Genomic DNA, 22,972 nt, shown 5'->3' on the forward strand with positions numbered 1-22,972 from the left:
GGTCGAGGTGGGATATGATTGAGATGTATAAAATAACAAGGGGTACAAGTAGGGGAGACAGGGACTTCTCCCCTTGCTGGAGGGATCAGTGATTTAAGTGATCATTGGTTTAAGCTAAAGGGTGGAAGATTTAGTGGAGATGTGAGGAAAGGCTTTTTTTTTTTACCCAGAGCATGGTAGGAATTTGGAGCTCACTGCCTGGAAGGTAGTAAAGGCCGAAACTCTCTTCACATTTAAGAAGCACTAGTGGTGACCCATCAAGCCACCCTCTCCCACACTGTCCATGATCTCATCGCTTCCAGTGACCTCCCCTCCACTGCCTCCAGCCTGATAGTGCCCTAGTCCCACACTGACCAGTTCTACCTGCTCCCCAATGTCCACAAACCTAACCACCCCAGTCAACCCATTGTCTCTGCATGATCCTGCCTCACCGAACTAATCTCTTCCTACCTCGATTCCATTCCCTTCCCCTTGGTACAGACATTCCCCATCTACATCTGGGACGCAAACCACACCCTCACCTCTCTGGTGACTTCCAGTTCCCTAGCCCCCAGCGCTTCATTTTTACTATGGATGTTCAATCCCTGTACGCATCCATACCCACAAGGACTGCCTACAGGTCCTCAGTTTTTTCTTCTCCAACAGACCCATCCATTTCCTCGGCCCCCCAGCCCCCAACCAATACCTTCTTCCACTTCGCTGAACTAGTCCTCCCTCTCAATAGGTTTTCCTTCAAGCCTTCCCACTTACTCCAAATCCAGGGGGTTGCCATGGGCGCTCACATGGGCCCCGGCTGTGCCTGCCTGTTTGATGGTTATGTCGAACAGTCCCCCTTCAGTATGTACACTGGGACTGTTCCCCAGGTCTTCCACCATTACATTGATCTCTACATCGGTACTGTGTCCTGTACCCAGGCTGAACTGGAGCAGTTCATTGACTTTGCTAACAATTTCCACCCTGCCCTTTAATCTCAGATACCTCCCTCCCCTTTCTCGACCTCTCATTTCCATTTCTGGCAACAGTTTATAGACTGATATTTACTGTAAATCCTCAGACCCCATTGCTACCTAGACTGCAACTCCTTCCAGCTTGTATTCTCCAAAAACTCCATTCCGTTTTCCATCTCCATCTCCATCGTATCTACTCTGATCAGGAGATGTTCAACTCCTAAGCATCCTGGATAACTTCCTATTTCAAACAATGTTGTTTTCCCCCTCTATCATCCAGACAGCCCTCTACCACACCTTCTCCATTCCCCTCTCCACAGCTATTAACCACCCACCCCTCCAAACATAATAAAGATAGGATGCCCCTTGTCCTCATTTTCCACTCCCATTGGCCTTCATATCCAACGTATCATCCTCAAACACTTCCACCAACTCCACTTAGGCCCCATCACTCAGAACACCTTCCAGTCCCCACCCCTTTCTACCTTCCACAAGGACCATTCCCTTCACCACTCCTTAGTTCACATTACACTCCCCACCAACCACTGCATCCTGCCTGACACCTTCCCCTGTAACCATAAAAGATGCAATACCTGCCCACACACCCCTTGCCTCACCTCCATGCAGGGCCCTAAACAGTCCTTCCAGGTGAGACAGAGTTTCACCTGCATCTCCTCCAACCTCGTCTGCTGCATCCGGAGCTCCTGATGTGGTCTTCTGTACAGCCATGAGAGCAAACGTAGAGTCAGCAACCATCCGGGAGAGCATCTTTGCGTGGCAGCCCCTACCCCCAACGTGCCCATCCACAGCTGCCTCCAGTGTCGCAGCGATTCAGCGCGCAAATTTGCATAATACCACCTTCCTTTCCTTCTGGGCACCCTACAGCCAGGAGGACTCAACGTTGAGTTCTCCAATTTCAAATAACCTTCCACCCATCCCCCGGGCTCTCTTTCGAGACCCACCTCTTCCCTTCCATTTCACCCTCTGACCTGCCCTTCCAGCTACCATCCGGATTCATCCCTCCCATCGACCAACCAAGTCATACCTACACTAGTGTCCACCAGTCGCAGCCATTCCATCTCCACCCCTTCCCGCCCCCCCTCCCCTTTATGCAGGTCCCCCTGCCCCCACATCCATTCCTGAAGAAGGGTAATACCCGAAACATTGACTGCTCCTCTCCTCCTGAGGCCGCCTGGCCTGCAGTGTTCACCCAGCCTCCTGTTTGTCTACGTGAGAACCAACTGACTGGGCACCACAAAAAATCAGATGCGATGAGTTGTTTAAAAGATAACTTTGGCTGAGGGTAGAAAGAGGGAAGGTTTGTTCAGGAGGTACAAATGTAAACGTGGGAGACAGTTTTAACCTACTCAAAATCCACAAGTCTGTTTAAACCAGTTTTATTCAGTATGTGGATAAAATGCTACTGTAATCCAAAATGCCTTTTAAATGTTGTAGTTGTCCCAGCCTCCACCACTTCCTCTGCCAGCTTGTTCCATACACACCCCACCCTCTGCGTGAAAAGTTGCCCCTCAGGTCCCTTTTAAATATTTCCCTCTCCCATTAACTCTGCCTTCTACTTTTGGACTCCTCTACCCCAGGGAAAAAGCCCTTGGATATTCTCCCTATCCATGCTCCCCTTAATTTTATAAACCTCCTTAAGGTCATCCCTCATATTTAACCTTTTGGGGCCATTGGAGTATCGGCCTCACTGTCTTGAGCTCCAGCCTGTGAGAACCTTTTGTTTTCCTCCCTCGCTGCCTTCCTTCCATCACTGGCCTTTCAGCTGATGGTGGACATGGTGGGATATAAATGAAACTCCGGGATTGGAATATCCCGGGTCTTAAACTCATTGTGTCACACATCTGCTCCCACTTAAAAATACCCCACCCAAAGTCTCAGAAGCACAGGATTGTACCAGAGGGTCCTGTTGTAGAGGGGTATCACCCGTAAGTCTGTGATGATGAGAATGTACCATCTCAAAATATCCCCGCTCAGGATGTGTTGGTGCTGGTGTGTATCACCATGTAATTAAACCAGAGATAATGGGAACTGCAGATGCTGGAGAATCTGAGATAACAAAGTGTTAGCTCTGATCAAGGGTCTAGGCCCAAAACGTTAGTTTTTGTGCTCCTAAGATGCTGCTTGGCCTGCTGTGTTCATCCAGCCCCACACTTTGTTAGCATCTGCTGAAATGTTGGTCCTGATCATTAACACCTCCTGAATGGAAGTAACCTGTTGATTGTAACATTCTAACACAGCTGGAGAGACTTCACACTGGGAAGATGGTTTTCCCTGGTTGGGGAGCCTGGGGGTCACAGACTCAGGATCCAGGGTGGAGCTGAGACGAGGAAACGTTATCTTCACGTGGAGAGTGGTCGAACTGTGGACTATTTAAACATTCATTCTCAGGATATAGGCTTTAGTAACTAGGCCAGTGTTTATTGCCCAACCCTAACTTGGGGTGGCACGGTGGCTCAGTGATTAGCACTGCAGCCTCACAGCACCAGGGACCCAGGTTCGATTCCAGCCTCGGGTGACTATCTGTGTGGAGTTTGCACATTCTCTCCGTGTCTGCGTGGTTTTCATCTGGGTGCTCCGGTTTCCTCCCACGGTCCAAAGATGTGCAGGCTAGGTGAGTTGGCTGTGCTAAATTGCCCGTAGTGTTCAGTGGTGTGTGGGTTATAGGGGACTGGGTCTGGGTGGGATGCTTCAAGGGGCGGCGTGGACTTGTTGGGCTGAAGGGCCTGTTTCCACACTGTAGGGAATCTAATCTCATCGAATCTAATTTCAAAATCAACCACGATTGCTGTTAGAATGGAGTCCGGTGTAGGCCAGATCAGCTAAGGATGGGCAGTTTCCTTCTTTAAAGGACATGAGTGAATGGACTGGGTTTTTCTATCACTAGAAGGAGGCTGGGTCACTGAGTATATTCAGGAAAGAGCTTGATGGACTTTAGGTATTAAAGGCAACAAGGAATATGGAGAGAAAGTTGGAATATGGCGTTAAACTGAGGAGCAGACATGACTGTATTGAATGGTGGAGCCGAGCTGTGACTAGTTCCTTCGGCAGTCTGTTTCATTGTGGAATTTTTCTTTGGAATAAAGATTTTTGGTAAATTATCTCAGTAATAATTGGTCTTTGTAGTTAGTATCAGCGACTTCCTCAAGTGATAGGAGCAAAGATTTCGAAGGATATAAGGAGACAATTAGGATTAAAAATAATTGTGTTACCATCTCCATAAATAGCAATATGAAGGTCTAAGATAATAAAATTTGAGGCTGGATGAACACACCAGGCCCAGCAGCATCTCAGGAATACAAAAGCTGACGTTTCAGGCCTAGACCCTTCATCAGAGAGCCTGTTCCTTTTCCTGTTCCTATTTTTTAAAAAAGTTTCACTAATCACCTAAAATTAATATTTTACCAGATTTTTTTAAAGACAGTATCACACCATAGAATTTCCATTACCATCCAAACAACTGGGTAGAAAAGTTGCCTAACTGCATTCTAACAGAGTCACTAATTTAAATGTTTGGTTGTCATAGTGACTGCCAATTGAGTACAGTAGCAAAGTCTGGGATTGAAATTGTTTGGCAGATGGGATCGTTTGATACAGTGTGAGATTACACATTGATGTCTCCAAAATAGATATAGGTTTAATTATATTTTAATACTGTGCCAAGGCTGAAGTTGAGACTTGTATTGAATAATAGGTTGTTGCTTGGAAAAGCAGATCGGATCTTAAAATGCAAATTCAGTTCAGCTTTTTGGCCCGAGAGCGGTTTAACTGGACTGACAGGCCCGCTCAGTGTAAACACCTATTTACCAGCCACACTAACATCTATTATTGAAACTCCTGGGCTAATTGCTTTCTGCCCTCCAACGATGAATGAAACATCAAGAACTTTTTATACTGAACTGTCCTAATATTTAAAACAGGTCTTTTCTTTTGAAGGACATGGTTTACGGTTGATAAAATCAGAGATAATGGGAACTGCAGATGCTGGAGAATCCGAGATAACAAGGTGCAGAGCTGGATGAACACAGCAGGCCAAGCAGCATCTTAGGAGCAGGAAAGCTGACGTTTCAGGCCTAGACCCTTTTTCTCAATAAGGGTCTAGGCCTGAATGGCAGCCTTCCTGCTCCTAAGATGCCGCTTGGCCTGCTGTGTTCATCCAGCTCCAAACCTTGTTGCATCAGTTGATACAATCACTTTGTTTAGAGGCGTTGTGGTCTAGCAAACCATGCTAGGAAGAAATTGTAAAGGCAAGTGGGCATATTCCTTTTCTACTTTCTCAATTTTGTTTATTCTTATATGGGATGTGGGTGCCACTGGCAAGGCCACTATTTGATCCCCCTCTGTAGGTGTCCCTCATCTGTGAGGCTTACGTGCCCATTTCAGAGTGCTGTCAAGCATCAGCCATGTTACTTGGGTCTGGAGCCATAGAGTCATAGTCACAGCGCGGAAACAGGATCGGTCTAAACACTCCGTGCCGAACATAATCCCAAACTAAACTAGTCCCACCTGCCTGCTCCTGGTCTATAAATCTCCAAACCTTTTCTTTTCATGTACTTATCCTAATGGCTTTTAAATGTTGTAATTGTACCCACATCCACCACTTCCTCTGGAAGTGCATTCCACATGTGAGCCATCCTCTGTAAAACAGATTCGCCTCTCATGTCTAATTTTTTTTTAAACCTCACTCCTCTCACCATAAAAATATGCCCCCTAGTCTTTAAATCTTCCATTTTATGGAAAAGATACCTACTATCAAACCTATCTGTACCCCTCATGGTTTTATAATCCTCTATAAGGTCACCTCTCATCCTCCTACACTCCAGTGAAGAACGTCCCAGCCTATCCAACCTTTCTTGTGTAATCCATAGGAAGCGGAGTATAGGTCATTCAGCCCCTCTAGCCTGTTCTGCCATTCAATCTGAGTATGGCTGATCTATGGCTTAACTCCGTACTTCTGCCTTTAGCCGATATGCCTTAATACCTTGATCCAGGCTGGGCGAGGGCAGCAGATACCTTCCCCTGAAGGATATTAATTAATCTGATTTTTATGACAATTGAAAGTAGGTTATGTGGTCACCATTTAGTCCAGCTTTTAGTTCCAGTACTTTGTTAAAATAATATTTAAAATTTTGTTGTTTGTCGCACTGGGATTCGAACCCATGTCCCATCAACATGGGTCTCCAACACCATCCAAGCCATTGTAGTTATGTAGGAAACTGGGATCCACAACTAGCATAGGTACTGTATCTCTGAAGAGCTATCATTATCACCTAATAGAGGGCTTTGTCCAGTATTCAATAGGATCTTGTGTAACTACTGAAGTTTTCTGAAGCTTTGGCCTTTTTTACAGCTTCAGTGTTCTTCCAATTAAAATCCACAGCCACAATAAAACAATAAAGGCAGCATTGTCCTCATTGTATTTTTTTAAATTATTAGAGTTAAATTAGACTGGCAGAACTTGGTTAAAGTCTTAAGGGGCGTATGTGGATTTGAGCCTGGAGTTTACTACTTGTAAGGCATTTGCAGTTAGCTCAGGGTATTCAGATTTACAGCGTGCATCTATAAAATTGGGAGGCTGATCATTCCAGGTTGTCTGAACAAGTTTATTTAAGGTGAATGATCGAAGGCAATAGTGCAGGATGTTGCCATGATTACAATAAAACTGCTAGAAGGCAGAATAAGGGTGGGATGCTCTTTGGAGGTGTGGACTCGAGGGCCCGAATCGCCTGCTTCCCCACTGTAGGGATTCTATGATTCTATGAAACTAGATGTTAGAGCAACATCAATCTTCGTGCTGAACGATGGAGAGAGTCTGAGGAAAATATGTTTCTCTGTAGTCAGCAGAAGAAGTGAACTAAAGTGGAGATTGTGAGGAATTTTGATTTTACTACAGTGGCCTTTTAGAGAGATTTAGGGGGTGACTGGACCTACAAACGGCTGGGAGAAGGAAGTTCAGAAGATAATGATAGTATCTCAGAGCGAGAGAGTTTAAAGAGGAGAAAATCAAGTCTCAGAATTCCAGCTGAAGTTTAAGAGGAGCTTCCAAGATTTAATAAAAAAATGAATATTCCAAGTTTAGCCAGGCTCGGACTTTGTAGAGAGAGCCCATAAAAATAGCAGAGGTTTTACTGCATTTACAGAAACCCACGATTAACCTGCATCGCAGCAGCCAACTGTGTTTTGAATGGCTCTCATACTTCGCCTCCACTACCCCAGCTTATACCAGATATTAATCACCCTGAAGGAAGTCTATCCTTGCCATTTCTTTCACTAGTTTGTCTAACAACTTGCATTTATGTAGCATCTTTTTAGGGGGTAGTGAAGTAAATGGGCTTCATAGGAGCATTGATAGCGAACCACATAAAGAACTATTCGGGCACAAGATCAATAGCTTGGTCAAAGAGTTAAGTCTTTAGGGAGTGTCTTATAGGAGGAAAGAGTTAGAGAGGTTTTTGGGGGGGTGGATTGCAGAGCTGTGGGCCTCAGCAATTGAAGGCATAGCCACCATTTGTACAGCAATTCAAATATATAAGAGGCCAGAACCTGAGGAGTGGGCCAGAGGCGATTGCAGAGATAGTGGGGCAAAGGCGAGGGAGGGATTTGAAAACCAGGATGAAAGTGGTAAAGTTGAGGTGGTGCTCAACTAGGAATTGTTGCAGGTTTGTCAGCTTCTTGCTAATGAGTGAAGTTAGTGTGAGGTAGGCCGCAGGTAGCAGAGTATTGGCTAACCTCCATTTTAAAGCTGACCCAAAGTGAGAGACTGACCAGGGAAATGTTGGAATGCCAAAACAAAGGTAAGGCTGAATGTTACAGCACGGTAGACAAAGGCTGCGTTAGCTCAGTGAAGGCCTAGTTTCTTACATCCTGCAGTCATGATTTAACATGGAAATGTGTCCAGGCTTAACTTCTTTCTACCTCATTTAGTCACTTGTCAAAATCAATAAGATGTCCACTCCTTAAGGATGGTCAATAAATGCCTAAGACCCCCCACATGGGGGAAGGTATTGGTGTAGTGGTAGAGTCATTGGACTAAGAACTCTTGCAGTGCAGTGGTAGAGTCCCTACCTCTGGACTAGAAGGTTCAGATTCAAGTCCCATCTGTTGTAGAGGTATATAGTATCTTCAAACAGCGTGATTAACTAATATCTCTAGTTACCGGACTAGTAATCCAAAATCTCTGGCTAACATCCTGGGGGCATGAGTTCGAAACCTACCATGGTAGTTGGTGAAAATATTATTCTCAGTCAAATTCTGGAATAAAAAGCTGGCCTAATGTCATTTTTTTTGCCAGTTTAAAAACCCATCCCATTCACTAATGTCCTTTTTTTTAAGAGAAGGAAACCTGGTTTGACCTACATGTGACTCCATGTCCAACACCATGTCAGCTGCAATTACTCTGGGCAATTAGTGACAGGCACGAAATGCTGGCTGAGCGATCCCACATCCCACAAATGAATATTAATAGGAAACTTCTCGAGAGACATTGCTTCCTTTTAAAATGGAAGAGTTGGCTTTCTGGTTTCACTTTTTTTCCTGTAATTCAGTCCTCTCATACAAGAGATTAGTCTCATTTGTGTTCACTATTGCTAAATTTAGATATTTCCTTTATACCTCTTTGCTTCAGTGGAATTTTAAAAGTTTCAGCACGAGGAACCCAGATGCTCACTCCACTGATTTGTCAGTGGATCCACTTTCTTTCTGCTTTCATTGCCTCTGTGTCATGACTGGGCACAGTCAGTGTTAAACCCATCATTACTGCTCGATCTTTCCTAGCCTTTCCATTCAACAGTGTTCATGAAGTGTACGAACTACCTTTTACATTCCAATCTCTACTGGCTTATAAAGTCATGACGGGCATCCAGAAGGTGAATAGCAAAGGTCTTTTCCATTTGGGTGTGGGAGTCCAGAACTAGATGGTATATTGTTAAGGTGAGAAGAGAAAGATTTAAAAGGAACCTGAGGGGCAACTTTTTCGCACAGAGCTCATATGCTCGAGCCACTTTAGGACCCATGACACCAGAGGGGAAAATGTCACCCTCGATCACACGGAGCGACCTAAGTGACCATAAGACACCAGAGAAGATGTGGGCCATTCAGCCCATCATGGATGTTACCCCTTTCAATGAGATCATGCGTGGTCTGATCATTTTCAACTCCATTTTCCTTCTTTATCCCCATAAACCTCAATTTCTTTACTCATCACTTCATGTGTGGAATGAACTGCCAGAGGAAGCGGTGAATGCAGGTACAGTTATAGCGGTAAAACAATTTTTGCAAGTACATGAACAGGGAAGGTTTAGAGGGATATGGGCCAAATGCAGGCTGGTGGGACTAGTTTAGTTTGGGGAACTTGGTTAGCACAGACATGTTGGACCAAAAGGCCTCTTTTCATGCTGTATGACTCTCTGACTATATCTCATGCTTAATGCTCAGAAATCATCGGCATCTTCATTAGACTCTGCTGCTGTTCACCCTGCTAGCTTCCAGTAATTTACTAGGATTATCTGAAACCGCTGACAGTTAAGATTTGTCGGGGTAAGTGTCAGCACAAAAGTTTTGGGAGTAACATTTAGAAGTAAGGGAATTTGGGAATTCTGGTTGAGATCAGGGGACATGGTGAAGGTACACATTGTGGTAGAAAAATAACAAGAACAACTCACAGAATTCAAGTGATGCCTGTAATGAAAGGAAGCATGATGGTTAAACTTCTGAAAGCCAGGCAATAAGGGATGAAACTAGAGCCAATCTATACTTGGTACAAATGTATTCACAGTGTTGATCATGACAAGTGTGAGCATCCTAACTCAACGCGAGCACTGTTAGTACGGACTTTTTACATGTGCTAAAGTAGCCAGTCATTGCCCTGCAAATGTCGATACTTAACCTCAACTAATACAAAGCGCGACTTTATAACAAAGTGTAACGATGGGCTACATAAGAAGAGATTGGATTTTTGATATTCTTTCTCTCAGCTGGAATACTGTGAATAGTTTTGGGGCCCTTTATTGAATGAGAGATATACTGGCATTGGCGCCAATCCTGAGAAGGTTCATTAGTATTCACTAGGCATGGATGGCCTGTCTTATGAGAAATGGTGGAGTACGGTAGGCCTGTATTCACTGGCGTTTAGAGATAGCCTTATTATAACACACAAATCTTAGGGGACTCAACAGATGTGGAGGGGTTGGTTCCCCATGTGGAGAATCTAGGACCAGTGGACATAATCTCAGAATCAGGGGTTGTAAATTTAAGACAGAGATGAAGAGAATTTCTACTCTGAGAGTAGTGAATCTGTGGAAATCTTTACTGCAAAGGGCTGTCAAGGCTAGGTCATTTAGCATCTTTAAGGTTAAGAGCATTTCTTGTTGATTAGTAAAGAAATTCAGGGTTATGGGGATAAGGAAGGATAACAGAGTTGAAGATGATCAGATCAACCATGATCTCATTGAAAGGTAAAGCATCCTCAATGGGCTGAATGACCTACATATTCTCTGATGTCTTATGGTCTGTTAGGTAGCTCTTTGAAGTTGAAGGTGACGTTTTCCCCTCTGGTGTCATGCATCCTAAAGTTGCTCAACAATTGCCACTGGATTGGCAAAGTGGAATGGGTGATATTTGCTGAATGGGATAAGATGGGATGCTTGGCTTTTGGCACTGCCCTTCAGCTGTTTGTGTTGGCATGTTGGAGATACTCAGAATGGTCGGCTCCTTTTGTGGATGCTTCTTCTCCAGTTGGGCATTGGTCTTGGGCTAGGGATTCCCACAAGTTGGTTTGGGATATTGTATTATGACAGGATGTCTGTAGTGATTGGAACCAGGGCTGGGTGGATCTCATTGACTGTGAAATCCTTGAGTGAAGTTGGCCCAGGTTAACAATCAGGGAGCCCTGACTGACAGATATAAACAGGATGTTCAGAAGGTCCTCTCAGTCTAGGGACTGCTTTTTGAGCTGGCTGGTCAGAGCCCATTTACTATGCATACGTAGACATGGTGACAGGATACCAGCCTCTGCTGAGTTATTTAAACGCCATAAAGTGTTTCCTGCCCTCTTGGTAACCATGTGCCCTGCCGAATTTCTGAGTAGGGAGCTGGTTTTTGGGAATGTTGGGTTTGGCATGTAATTGACTGATCTCCCCAAATCAGCTGATTGACTGGAACTACAGCCTTGATGCTGGAGGTGTTGGCCGAGAGAGAGGACACATATTTGATGTTAGGTTTGTAAACAAGCACTAAGGATAATGTAGAAACATAGAAAATAGGGGCAGGAGTATGTCTTTTGGCCCTTTGAGCCTGATCAGCTATACATTATAATTGTAGCTGATCATCCAACTCAGTCCCCTGCTCCTGCTTTTCCAAAAAGTGTTGGTGGAACTGGCACAGGTGATGGTTCTGAGCTGCTCAGAACCAGAATGGAGGTGGACTTCTCTTAGATATAGTTTAATATATCTTTTCATTTTCCTCTTATTCTTAAAACTATCCAAATGGCCCAAGCCCTATATCCAACTCTTTCTTGAAACCATGCAATGTTTTGGTCTTGTCTGCTTTCTGTAGTAATGAATTCCACAGGCTCACCCATTCTCTGGTTGGAGGGATTTCTCCTTCACTCAGCCCTAAATGGTTTTCCCTGTATTCTTAGACTGTGACCCCTGGTTCAGGGCTCCCCTGTCAGTGATAACATCCTTCCTGCATCTATCCTGACTGGTTATCGGCTTCTATGAGATCCCTCTCATTCTTTAGAACAGTTGTGAATATAATCCTAACCGATTCAACCTCTCCTCATGTGCCATCCCAGGAATCGGTATGGTAAACCCTCACTGCACTCTGGCTATAGCAGGGACAAAGAAGTGAATCAACAGAGAACAGTACAGCACAGGAACAGGCCCTTCGGCCCACCAACCCTGTGCCAACACATGACGCCTTTCTAAATGAAATACCTTTTGCTTCTGCCTGAGCTGTATCTCTCGATCTCCCACCTATTGGTATATCTGTCAAGATGCCTTTTAAATGTTGCTATTGTATCTGTTTCTATCACCTCATCTGGTAGCACATTACAGGCAGTTACTACCCTCTGCGTTTAAAAAAAAGGCTTGCCTCTCACATCTCCTTTAAACTTTCCCCATTTACCTTAAACCTGTGCCCCCAAGTAATTGACATGCCTACCCTGGGAAAACGACTCCAACTATCCATTCTATCTGTGCCCCTTATGATTTTGTCAACTTCTGTCAGGTCTCCCCACTCTCCCCCAGATCTCCTGGTCCAAAGCTGTCTCACAGTGGGGGGAAAAACCTCACCCCCTCTGTCAAACCCTCCTCAGAATCCTGTATGTTTTAATAAGGCCTTCTCCTTCTAAACTCCCATGTGTAGCAGTCCACCCTACTCGACCTCTTCCCCATCGCACAGTCTTCCACATCCCTGGGATAACCTTTCCTGAGCTGCCTTCAATGCCAGTATATTCTTCCTTTTTTATAGGAAAATGGATTGGAAATAATTAGTCGGAGATCAGTATATTTGAATCTGAATCACTTAGGAATGTGATTACAGTACTCAGCACAGTTTGCAGTTCAGTGGCCCATTAATGCCATCCACCTAATATTTCAAAGCACTTTGTAATGTAGGAAATGTGACAATTTGTACACAGTAAGCTCCCACAAAGAAAAAGAAATGTTATAAAGACTAGATAATGCGCTGTTGTGAATTTGACTGAAATATAAGAATTGGTCAGCACACCAATGCCCATGGATTTCCTTGAAATAGTGCCATGGCATCCTATATGTCCAACCAAGGATGGAGGGATTGAATGATTTATAGTCTCATGTACCGCAGTACAGTGAAAAGCTTTGTTTATGAGCGATTACAGGCTGATCATAGTAAGCAAGGATGTACAGATTAAAACAACTCCGATAGAGGCAGTAAGAACTGCCGATGCTGGAGTCAGAGATAACAGTGTGGAGCTCGAGGAACACAGCAGGCCACGCAGCATCAGAGGAGCAGGAAAGTTGACGTTTTGGGTCGGGACCCTTCTTCAGGACTGGGGAAGGGAGCTGGGAAATAGAGAAGGGAGGGGTGGGGCTGGGGAAGGTAGGTGTGATAGTGATAGGGGACTGCAGGTAGGGAGTGGTGGGGATTGGTCAGTGAGGTGGATAGGTGGGAAAGAAGATGGACAGGTTGTGTCCTCTCTCACCTATCCACCTCTCTCACCTCACTGACCAATCCCCACCACTCCCTACCTGCACTGCCCTATCGCTATCCCACCTACCTTCCCCAGCCCCACCCCTTCTCTCTCTTTATTGCTGAGCTCCCTTCCCCCTCCCCCATTTTTGAACTCAGATAATATCACACACAGGTTGTGTGCAAGGCAAAGGCAATGTTAGCAAGATCAATCAATGAGGCGAGAGAGTCCATTCATCAGCCTAATAACGGCTGGGAAGAAGCTGGTCCTGAACCTGCTCATACACGTGTTCAGGCTTCTGTATCTTCTGCCTGATGGAAGAGGTTGTAGGAGATCATTACTGGGGTGTGATGGGTCTTTGATGATGTTGGCAGCCTTTCTGTGGCAGTGAGCCATGTAACTGGAGTCCATTGATAGAAGGTTGGCTTCTGTGATGGTCTGGGCTTTGCACACTACGTTCTGTAGTTCTTATGGTCCCAGACAGAGCAGTTGCTGTGCCAGGCCATTATGCACCTGGACAACATGCTTTCTGTGGTGCACCTGTAGAAGTCGGTGAAGGTCCTTATGGACATAGCAAATTTCCTGAGCTTTCTGAGGAAGAAGAGACATTGTTGTGTCACCTTGACTGTTGGATGATGATTGAGTTGCCATGAATGTGTGAGGGTGACAGAGGACAGATGTGCACAATGTACCACGACAGTGGATTTCCTGAGGGGATAAGCTACCAAACAACAGCAGCAATAGTCTGTGCTTTGTAGGAGTCTGCCATTTGCAAATTGGCTGCCACATTTCCCACATTATAACAGGGGCTGCACTTCCAAAGTAAATTATTGGCTATAAAGCACTCTGAGACATGCAGTGTTTGTGAGAAGTGATACATTAGTACAAGTCCTTCTCTCTCTTTTTTTAATGTCCGTGCTTCTGGAACCCTGCCCAAAATTGGAATGAAGACTGCTCTTGGGAAGAATCTCGGACGTTTTCCTAAACGTGAGCTGTTCATTTCTGTACAAAATGGGATAAGAAGTGAGAATGATGTATTTCCGGTTCTCTGTGCCAACTGTCCTCTTGTCTTTCACCATCTTGTGAAAGGGAGAAGTCAGATTGAAAAGTGACACCGGTGTGCCATATTACAGCGTAGCTGAGAAATTATTGACCATGTACACTGCTGTTGTTTCCTGTGTAATACAATAGTTCCCTTTGTCTGTTCCAGGAAGGTACCCTCAAAACTCTCTCAACTGATTGAACGACTGCAAGTAAATGCAGATAATGTGGAGAAGAATATCTACAAGGTGGAGGAGTGCCTGCTGCAAGTAAGTTTACAAACTGGCACCAATTAGTAAATGTTCAAAGGGTGACCTGCCATCTGTACTAAATTGATTTTCCCCATCTCAGCGGTTCTCAATGGGTTACACCCTGTTCTGAAGTCTTGTGTTGGTTGACATGGGTGTGTGTGTGTTTGTGTTTTTTTTTCCCCTCTTTTTCATTATCTCCGTACAGATACGTCCTGGTGAAACCCCACCCTGCATTGTGTTAATCCTAACACTCGGGTGTTCAGAGAGAACTGGAGTCATTGGTTTATGGCATCAGCTCTTTCTTAAGCCAATTACTTGTCACCATTAGTCATTTTCATAAATTTAAGAATGAGTCAACCAATACTCTGTCCAAATTGCATGTACTGATTTAGTGTTACCCTGATCCTATTGTTAATAATTCTGTGGGGAGTAGCTGAAGTACAAACTCCAGTTGTTTCACAATCACTTGGTTTGTTGGAACCCCTGGGTGAGGGCTCAATTCCTTTCAGTTGCATACAATTATTTTGTTGCTGTTTTTAATGCAGCTGTCCATTCATTGGTTTTAAATAGTCACGAATGCTTTTTTTTCTAAAAGGGACTTGCAAATAAACACAATGCAGTGGTTTGACCTGGTTAAAGGATATTAAGCCTATTTTTAAAAGATACAGATGTTGGAGACACTGTAGACATCATGGCAGCGTCTATCGCCAAAACCGATGAGCTAGTATTAATACTTGGTCAAAATTCATCCATGACATTGCATAGGATCTACATTTTATTTGCAAAAATATACTTTATTCATTAAGAAAGTTCTTTATCTACATTCAGAGATATCAAAGCAGTTCTGTACAGTTCTTATGCATCAAGCAAAACAAACGTTGGAATTTGACATTCTCTGCAGTTGCAGAAACCAAAAGCATGTCTTTCTTGCACAGGACAGTATTTACATACAATGAGGTGAAGACTATAATCTTAAATTGGGAAACTGACTGATGGCCACCAGCAGTTGGCTGAGACATTGGACATAGGATGTGGAATCCACAGTATAGAAAGAGGGCATTTGGGCCGACAGCACTGCACTGGAATTTATACTCCACACAAATTGTCCCCACATCCTGCCCCCACCACCCAACCCCCAATCCGCTGGAGAGTGTGGATGGGGGCAGATCCGCTTGATAATTTCAAAAGCGGTTAGAAGATGGTCGTTTGAAAAAGAATGCGCAGCAGTACAGGGAGATGGCACCAAGTGGGATCCTCACTCGGAGAGCCAGGGTAGACATGATGGGCCGAACAGCCGTCTCCAGTTCAGTGATGCTTCAGCCACCCCAAGTGGTTGGAAGCTCCATGCTGTATCACCAAGCTGCGTCAGGAATTCCTGCCCAGTGATATGTTTGACGTGCTCGCTTCTATCCATGCTCACTTGTTCTCGACTCCCCCAGTAGTGAAAACAGGGGAACAAGCCTGTGACACAGCACTTCTAGAGGCAGACATGCTCAGCAATTCTGGAACAATTGAGTTGGAAAGATCCTGAGGAAATAGGGAGCAGTGTCGACAGACCAGCATTCTGACAATTATTCCCACTCCTCAGAAGACCCGGGCCAAATTCCTTTATCTCTAACTCTTGCCTAAGCACTTCTATTATTGGCCTCTGGATCTTCTCATGATACAGTACTTTTAAAAAGGCTCATTGCCTATTATCCCAATACTGCGCTAGTGTAGAGATCGTCCTCTGCCAAAGTCAAAAAACTTCGTACGTTTAGACAAAGTAGCCTTTGCTCAAAACAAACCCCAATAAGGATCATGAAAGAAAATCCAATTGCTTTTGTTTTAATATTTTTAAATCTGATTTGAATCACTTGAAATGGCAGCGCAGAAACAACTGATTCTGAAATCAGATCTGTTATGGTTACATGAGGTTTTGTTACAAAGTTTTTGATTTAATATCTGAACTTTCCCCCGGAACGAGATTGCATGTGGAGAAGGGTATTCCATCGACAGAAACACATCCCTACTTTTTCATTGATGGAAAGAATTTTCAAGGATTGAAATCCTTGTCTTGATTCGATTTAATTGTTGATCCTTCTTTCTAGGATATCAGGAGGATAGAGGATGGGAAAGAGTTCATATTCCGTGAGGAAACTACCAAGTTGATGGATGAGTCTGATAACCTGCTGGTAGACCTTCAGAACGATGCTCAGACAGCCAATGCTGAGAAGCATCCGCAGTCTGACATGATTGTGGAAGAGTAAGTGAATTTATATTTCTTTTGTTATGGTAATTGGAATAAATACAAATGGTTAGACCCTGCACATACGGGATAATTGAAGGTAGGCCATTACTCCTTCTTTCACTGTAATTATAGAGAATCCAAATTGTGCAGAATTATGTAGGAAGAGGAAAAGGCCATTCAGCCCCTTGAGCTTGTTCTGCCATTCAGTGAGATCAAGGCTAACCAGTGTGCAAACTCCAAATACCTTCCTTTGGCCCTTATCCATTAATACCTCTGCTTAACAAAACAAAACTATCTCAGATTTAAAGTTAACGACCGATCTGGAAATCTTTGTTTATGAAAGAGAGTTCCAAACCTCAACTACCCTTTGTGAGTGGAAATGCTTCCTAACATCTTTCCTGAACGGTCTGGTCCTAATTCTATGTCCTCTAGTTCTAGAATCCCTTAAGCAGTGAAATTAGTTTATCTTCATCTAGCCTGTCTTTTCCTGTTAATGCCTTGAAGTCTTTGATCAGATCACCCCTTCACACTCAAAATTCTGGAGAAAATTTGTATAATCTCTCTTCTTAGCCTGACCCCTGAAGTCTAGATATCATTCTTGTAAATCATAAATCGTAGATCATAGAATCCCTACAGTCTGGAAACAGGCCCTTTGGCCCAACAAATCCACATTGACCCTCCAGAGCATCCCACTTAGACCCATCCCCGTCGAACCTGCACACCGCTGAACATTATGGACAGTTTAGCATGGCCAATCCACCTAGTCTGCACATCTTTGGACTATGCTGTACTACCCCCAAGGCCAATGCAGCACCAAACTAGGCCATTCTGCCCAAAAAGTCCCTGCCAGCATTTAGGATCCTCATGAAACTCCTCCCAGTCTGCTTCATCTTATTCTATCGACATCTCTTCCCATTCTTTGCATGCGTACTCTTGACTAGCTTGTAGTGCTGTTGTCACTGGGTTATTAATTCAGTTATGTGTTCAAGAATTCCGACCTTGGGCGACTGTCTGTGTGCAGTTTGCACATTCTCAGCGTGTCTAGATGGGTTTTCTCTGGATGTTCCAAAGATGTGCAGGTTAGGATGGATTGGCCATGATAAATTGCCCCATAGTGGTCAGGGATGTGTAGGTTGGGTGCGTTGGTTGTGGTAAATGCAGATTTCGGAGGGTCGGTGTGGATGTGTTGGGCTGAATGGCCTGTTCCCGCACACTGAGGTTCTATGATGATTATGAAGTCCCACCATGGTAGCTGGTGGCTTCAAAGTCAGTTCATGAATCTGGAATGACGAGTACTAATGAGTAATAGTCATTACAAAACTACTGTCGATCGTAAAACCCCATCTGGTTCACTATCCTCCTTTTTAGGGAAAGGAATCTTCCATCCTTACCTGACCTGGCCTACGTGTGACTCCACACCCACAGTAATGTGCTTGCCTATTGGCTGCCCCGAGATGATCAATCAAGCCATTTGGTTCAAGGGCAATTTTTTTTATTCATTCATAGTGGGGCATCATTGAGGGCAGTTCAGAATCAACAACATTGCTCTGGGTCTGGAGTCACCCGTTGGCCAGACCAGGGACCCAATGAGTTATTTCCTCCCATACAATTAGCAAGGGAGTCATGGTCATCATTAGATTCTTAGTTCCACATTTTTATTGAATGCAGGTCCCACCATCTGCCATGGTGGGATTTGAACCTGTGTCCCCAGAGCGTTCGTGGATTAACAGCCCTATGATAATAGCGCTGAGCCTTCACCTCCCCAGTTGGCAGTGGGCACAGATGTTGTAATGCATCACATTCCATTAAGGAATAGAGAAAAGGAGCACATTAATGCTGTCCAGCTCCCTGCTTCTATGAAGTGAAGCCGCTCCTGATTTCCTGGTGGGATTTATTTTCCTGAAGAGATAAGAAATGATGGGGAGTGGAGAGCGGCGATGGTGGGGGTAAATTATCCGCAGGGCAGTGATTCTATGACGGTCAGAAACCCATCATGAAGCAGAACCTTCGTTTACAAACGATGGAATTTGTCACAGGAACAAGAAGCCAGCCTAAATTTCACCTACTATTTAGCTTTAAAGGTGGTACAGTACCCAGCAATGATAAAATCCAACCACCTGCATTCCACATAACCATAAGTCATGAGGAAGCTGCAACATATTCTCTGCAAATGGCTTCAGTTGTTGAGGAATTCGGGCAGGAGAGTGGAGTTGAGATGATCATATTGAATGACGCAGCTGGCTCGAGGGGCTGAATGGCCTACTCCTGTCCCTAGCTATTGTGTTCCTATGCTGAGGTAATAAATGCAGTGAGAGAAGGACTTGGGTTGTGGTCACTAGTAAACTGATGGTAAAAATAAAGCATTTTTTGAAGAAGAGTCTAGGCCTGAAACGTCAGCCTTCCTGCTCCTCTGATGCTGCTTAGCCTGCTGTGTTCATCCAGCTCTACACCTTGTTATGTCAGTAAAAGAAAGCTGTTTCTTTTCAGTATCAAGCAGTTGAAACAAAGAGTGCAGAAGCTGCGATCGGAACATGAGAAGGTTTACAACCTGACCCGGACGGATGGAATTCCTACAATTGACTGGTCCAAAATGATCGAAGAGAAACAAGTAGGCACAAAACCCATCTTCCAAATTTCTCAACACATTGTCTAGTTAAGGCTTCATCATAGCAGTTGGTTGCAAAGGTGTTGTGAGTAACTTGTGTTATACTGCATGGAACAGGGTGAACATGGATTGCAGAATCTCTGTGAACCTAACCTGGTCTGTTATGGAAAGTGGCACCTCTCTCTCAGCCGCTTGATGGGCAACCTAAAGTGACAGGAGAATTTTCAAACCTCCTCAACCTAGTTTGTGGATCTGTACACATTCTGGAACATTTCTGTCACCGGTGCCAATTTTAGCCCAGTTTGTTGGTTGGGGGACACACTGGGCCTGGTGGAGCACCAAATATGCTCACAATGCACTGAGAGCAGGTTTAGGGGCAACAACCGACATAACCCCTTTCGTCCCCCCGACAAGTGGCTCAGGTTAAAATTGCTGCTAACTTCTCGTGTCCTGTCCTGTGTGTGGAATGTGAAAGCTACAAGGTTGTAGTCGAAGAGAGGTGGTGATGATGGTGGGCCAAAGGTTAAGTGTCTGCCGTTCTGAAAGCACTGATGTACTGATGCTATGTTAACTGGGAAGTATACTATGTACACGTAGTGGATGCTGGCTGTATTGTCCATCCTGAAGGTTTTGTATGTGTGAAAGCTGTATCAAGGAAGCTGTGTTCTTATCAAAATCCATTCTCCTGGAATTTATTCCCCTTGGACCTCCTCTTGCTCATACCTGGGTGGAAATGCACTAATTGCAGTTACTGCAAAAACCCAGAGGAGATTTGCCCCAGTGGCTGACAGTTACATTCTGCCTTTCTCACTGTCAGAGTTCTGTTTCCTTGGTGGTGGCCCTCTTGAACAAAATGTATTTCAATCTCAAATGCAAACCTGTAGAGTATACGTTTGTGTGGTTCAGTTCGTTGACGCTGTGGGAAACACGACCCTGTCAAAACCCCTGTTCACACGTGGAGTACTAATGCATTGCATAACAGATGTAATGAACTCCACGTAGTCTTTGAAACACACGCACACTTGGCACTCTAAACATTTATTTTCAGTATAATGTACTTATAGAAGCAGTCAAGTGAAGGGGAAACGCTCCCTTAAATATAAGTAACACACATCCAAATTGGTTAGATTTACTGCAGTGAAGTTGTGTCTTTTGCCCAGCCTGGTGGAGCCATCTTTCTGTTTCGAACAAATTTTCAGATTCCTGCTCTAACCTTCTCACCAATTAATGCCCATTCACTCCTTTAGGCTGAACTGAATAACCAAGGCTTTGGCAACGAGCTGCCATTTGTTGATCAGCAACTGGAACACCACCAGCTCTTCACCAAAGAGGTTGAAACAATTGGGGACCACATCAAGAAGAATGAGGACCAGGTAAAGTCAAGCAGTCAGTAGGTGAAATGTAACTATACTGCAGAAGGGGAAAACTTTCTGGATGTCATTACAGACTGCATCGATTGTACGGAGAAGAAATATTCACATGAACATTACCATAAGTTGCTGGTAGCGTAAATGATAATGGCACTGGAAAAGGCCTGGATGCATGCTCCAATGACAGGAGTTCAAATCCTACAATAAGTTTTACTTATAAAGAGAAATTAAGCAGTTTAGGCTTACACTATCTAGTTTAGAAGGATGAAAGGAGATCTAATTGAGGTAAATAAGATATCAAACGGGATTGACAATAGCTGTAGAAAGGATTTTAACTCGTGGGGCAATCTAGGACAAGAGGCCATAGTTTTAGGATAAGATTTAAAACAGACAGCAGTGAGGAGAAATCACTTCTCACAGAAGGGTGTGACTCTGCGGAATCCACTCCCCACACCAACCCCCCCTCCCCCCTCAGAGTGCGATGGGTACCTGGATATTGAATAAATTTAGGGAGGAAAAGGAACAATTTTTAGTTAGTAATGAATTGAAGGGTTGTGGAGAGCGGGCAGGAAAATGGTTTTGAGGCTGAGGTGAGTTCAGCTATGATTGTAATGAATGGTGCTGCAGGCTCCCAGAGTTGAATTTCCTATTTCTGCTCCTAGTTCTTATAAAAATCAATTAATAAATCTGGAATAGAATGCTAATCTCACTAAGAATGAACACAAACCTTCCAGAATGTGGCAAAAACCATTAGGTTCCGTGCAAGAAAGGAAGTTTGTCCTCTTTACATACTCTCAAGTGTCTTTAGAATGATGTAGCAAACCATTTGGTTTTTGGTGGCACATCGCCACCTGCTGATGGGTAATTAGAATGGACAATAAGCCTGGCCTTTCAGGTCATACTCCTATCCCAAGAGTAGATACAAAATAAAATTGTTGCTGGTGAAATGAATCACTGTCCTTGCAGTCACATCCATCAAGAGTGGTATTTCAGGAATATTTTGTAATGAAAGGTAACACCATTGGAACTAAAATTGAAAATTAAACTGAAAGGGCTCAAAATCTGAAATAAAAACGGAAAATATCAGAAACACACAGCTGGTTAGGGTCTATCCCTGAGAAACTGAGATGACATTTCTCGGGCCAACCCTGAAATGAGAGTTCTCAATGAAAGCTGTATCAGGATTGGCTGGTGGTTACATGTGCGTGAGCTTAGTCAAAGACTCGGGTACACTCTCCTCCCGTCAACTGTGTAATTATCCACATGAGAACATCTTCTCATTTACACTTTTATCAGGGAACTAATATACTTCCGAATAGAACCCTCTCCTGGGAGGTACATTTACTTATCTATCACTTTATTTCCACTTTCAACAGGACTACATCAGTGGTATTCAACTGAAGTACAACAAACTGTTGGTGAGTATGAGAATGGAAAACACATTCTAAATTTGTAAAGCGTAAGCACTGAGACACTGGCATGGTGTGACAAAACCCATACTCGGAAACTGAGTTGGCTAACTTCAAAAAACCTCTTTATTACAAGCATGCAGGTAAAAGATCCAAACTCCTAATTCTCTGTACCTTGAAGTCTGCCTGTAAGTCTGTATAAAACCCCCTCTCTCCCATTTAAAGTTCTGAAATCTCTGTCTCAGTTCAGAGCACTGTTGTCTTGCTCTGAGATCAGGTACAACAAGCAAGTTACTGTACAAAAATACTGAAAAGAGCAATCACAGCTCGCTTTGAAACATGAGTCAATAAAATGTAGGGCTGGAGGAACACAATAAGTCAGACAGCATCCAAAGAGCAGGGAAGCCGACATTTCAGGTCAGGACCCTTCATCAGCACTAGGGAGGGAGAAGTGGGCTGAGAAATAAGTAGAGGGAGGGGGCTTGGGGCTGGGTGAAATTAGGTGGGATGCAGGTAAGGGGTGGTAGAGATTGAAGGATGGGGGGGATAGGTGCGAAGAAAGATGGACAAATTGTGTCAGGTCGAGGAGGTGGGGATAAGAGGGAAGGCTGGGCATGAGGTAAGGCAGAGGGTGGGGAGATTTTGAAACTGTGAATTATATGTTGAGGCCATCGGGCTTTCGGCTCCCGACGTGGAGTATGTGGTGTTCCTCCTCCAGGGCCTCATTGTGACACTGGAGGATGCCCAGGGTGGACCGGTCGCCCAGGGAGTAGGACGGGGCGTGGAAACAGCTAGCAACCAGAAGATGATGTTGATTGGAGCATACAGAGCGCAGATGCTCTGTGAATTGGTCACCGAGTCTGCACTCGGTCTCACCAATGTAGAGGAGATCACATCGGGAGCAACTGATTCACTAGAACTTCACTTCTAAC

The 22,972-nt window shown here is 44.3% G+C and overlaps 1 protein-coding gene across 1 annotated transcript in view; it reads left to right on the plus strand.

Moving 5' to 3' along the window:
- Positions 1-22,972, plus strand: part of ppl (periplakin) — a 69,763-nt gene that overhangs the window by 12,840 nt on the left and 33,951 nt on the right. The window contains exons 2-6 of the mRNA XM_059653877.1: positions 14,345-14,444; positions 16,517-16,671; positions 19,144-19,264; positions 20,509-20,634; positions 22,008-22,049. Of these exons, the coding sequence (XP_059509860.1) occupies positions 14,345-14,444; positions 16,517-16,671; positions 19,144-19,264; positions 20,509-20,634; positions 22,008-22,049 (544 nt within the window). The remainder of the gene's footprint in view (positions 1-14,344; positions 14,445-16,516; positions 16,672-19,143; positions 19,265-20,508; positions 20,635-22,007; positions 22,050-22,972) is intronic.

This window comes from Stegostoma tigrinum, chromosome 23 (genome assembly GCF_030684315.1).
Source record: "Stegostoma tigrinum isolate sSteTig4 chromosome 23, sSteTig4.hap1, whole genome shotgun sequence".
Lineage (NCBI taxonomy): Eukaryota > Metazoa > Chordata > Chondrichthyes > Orectolobiformes > Stegostomatidae > Stegostoma > Stegostoma tigrinum.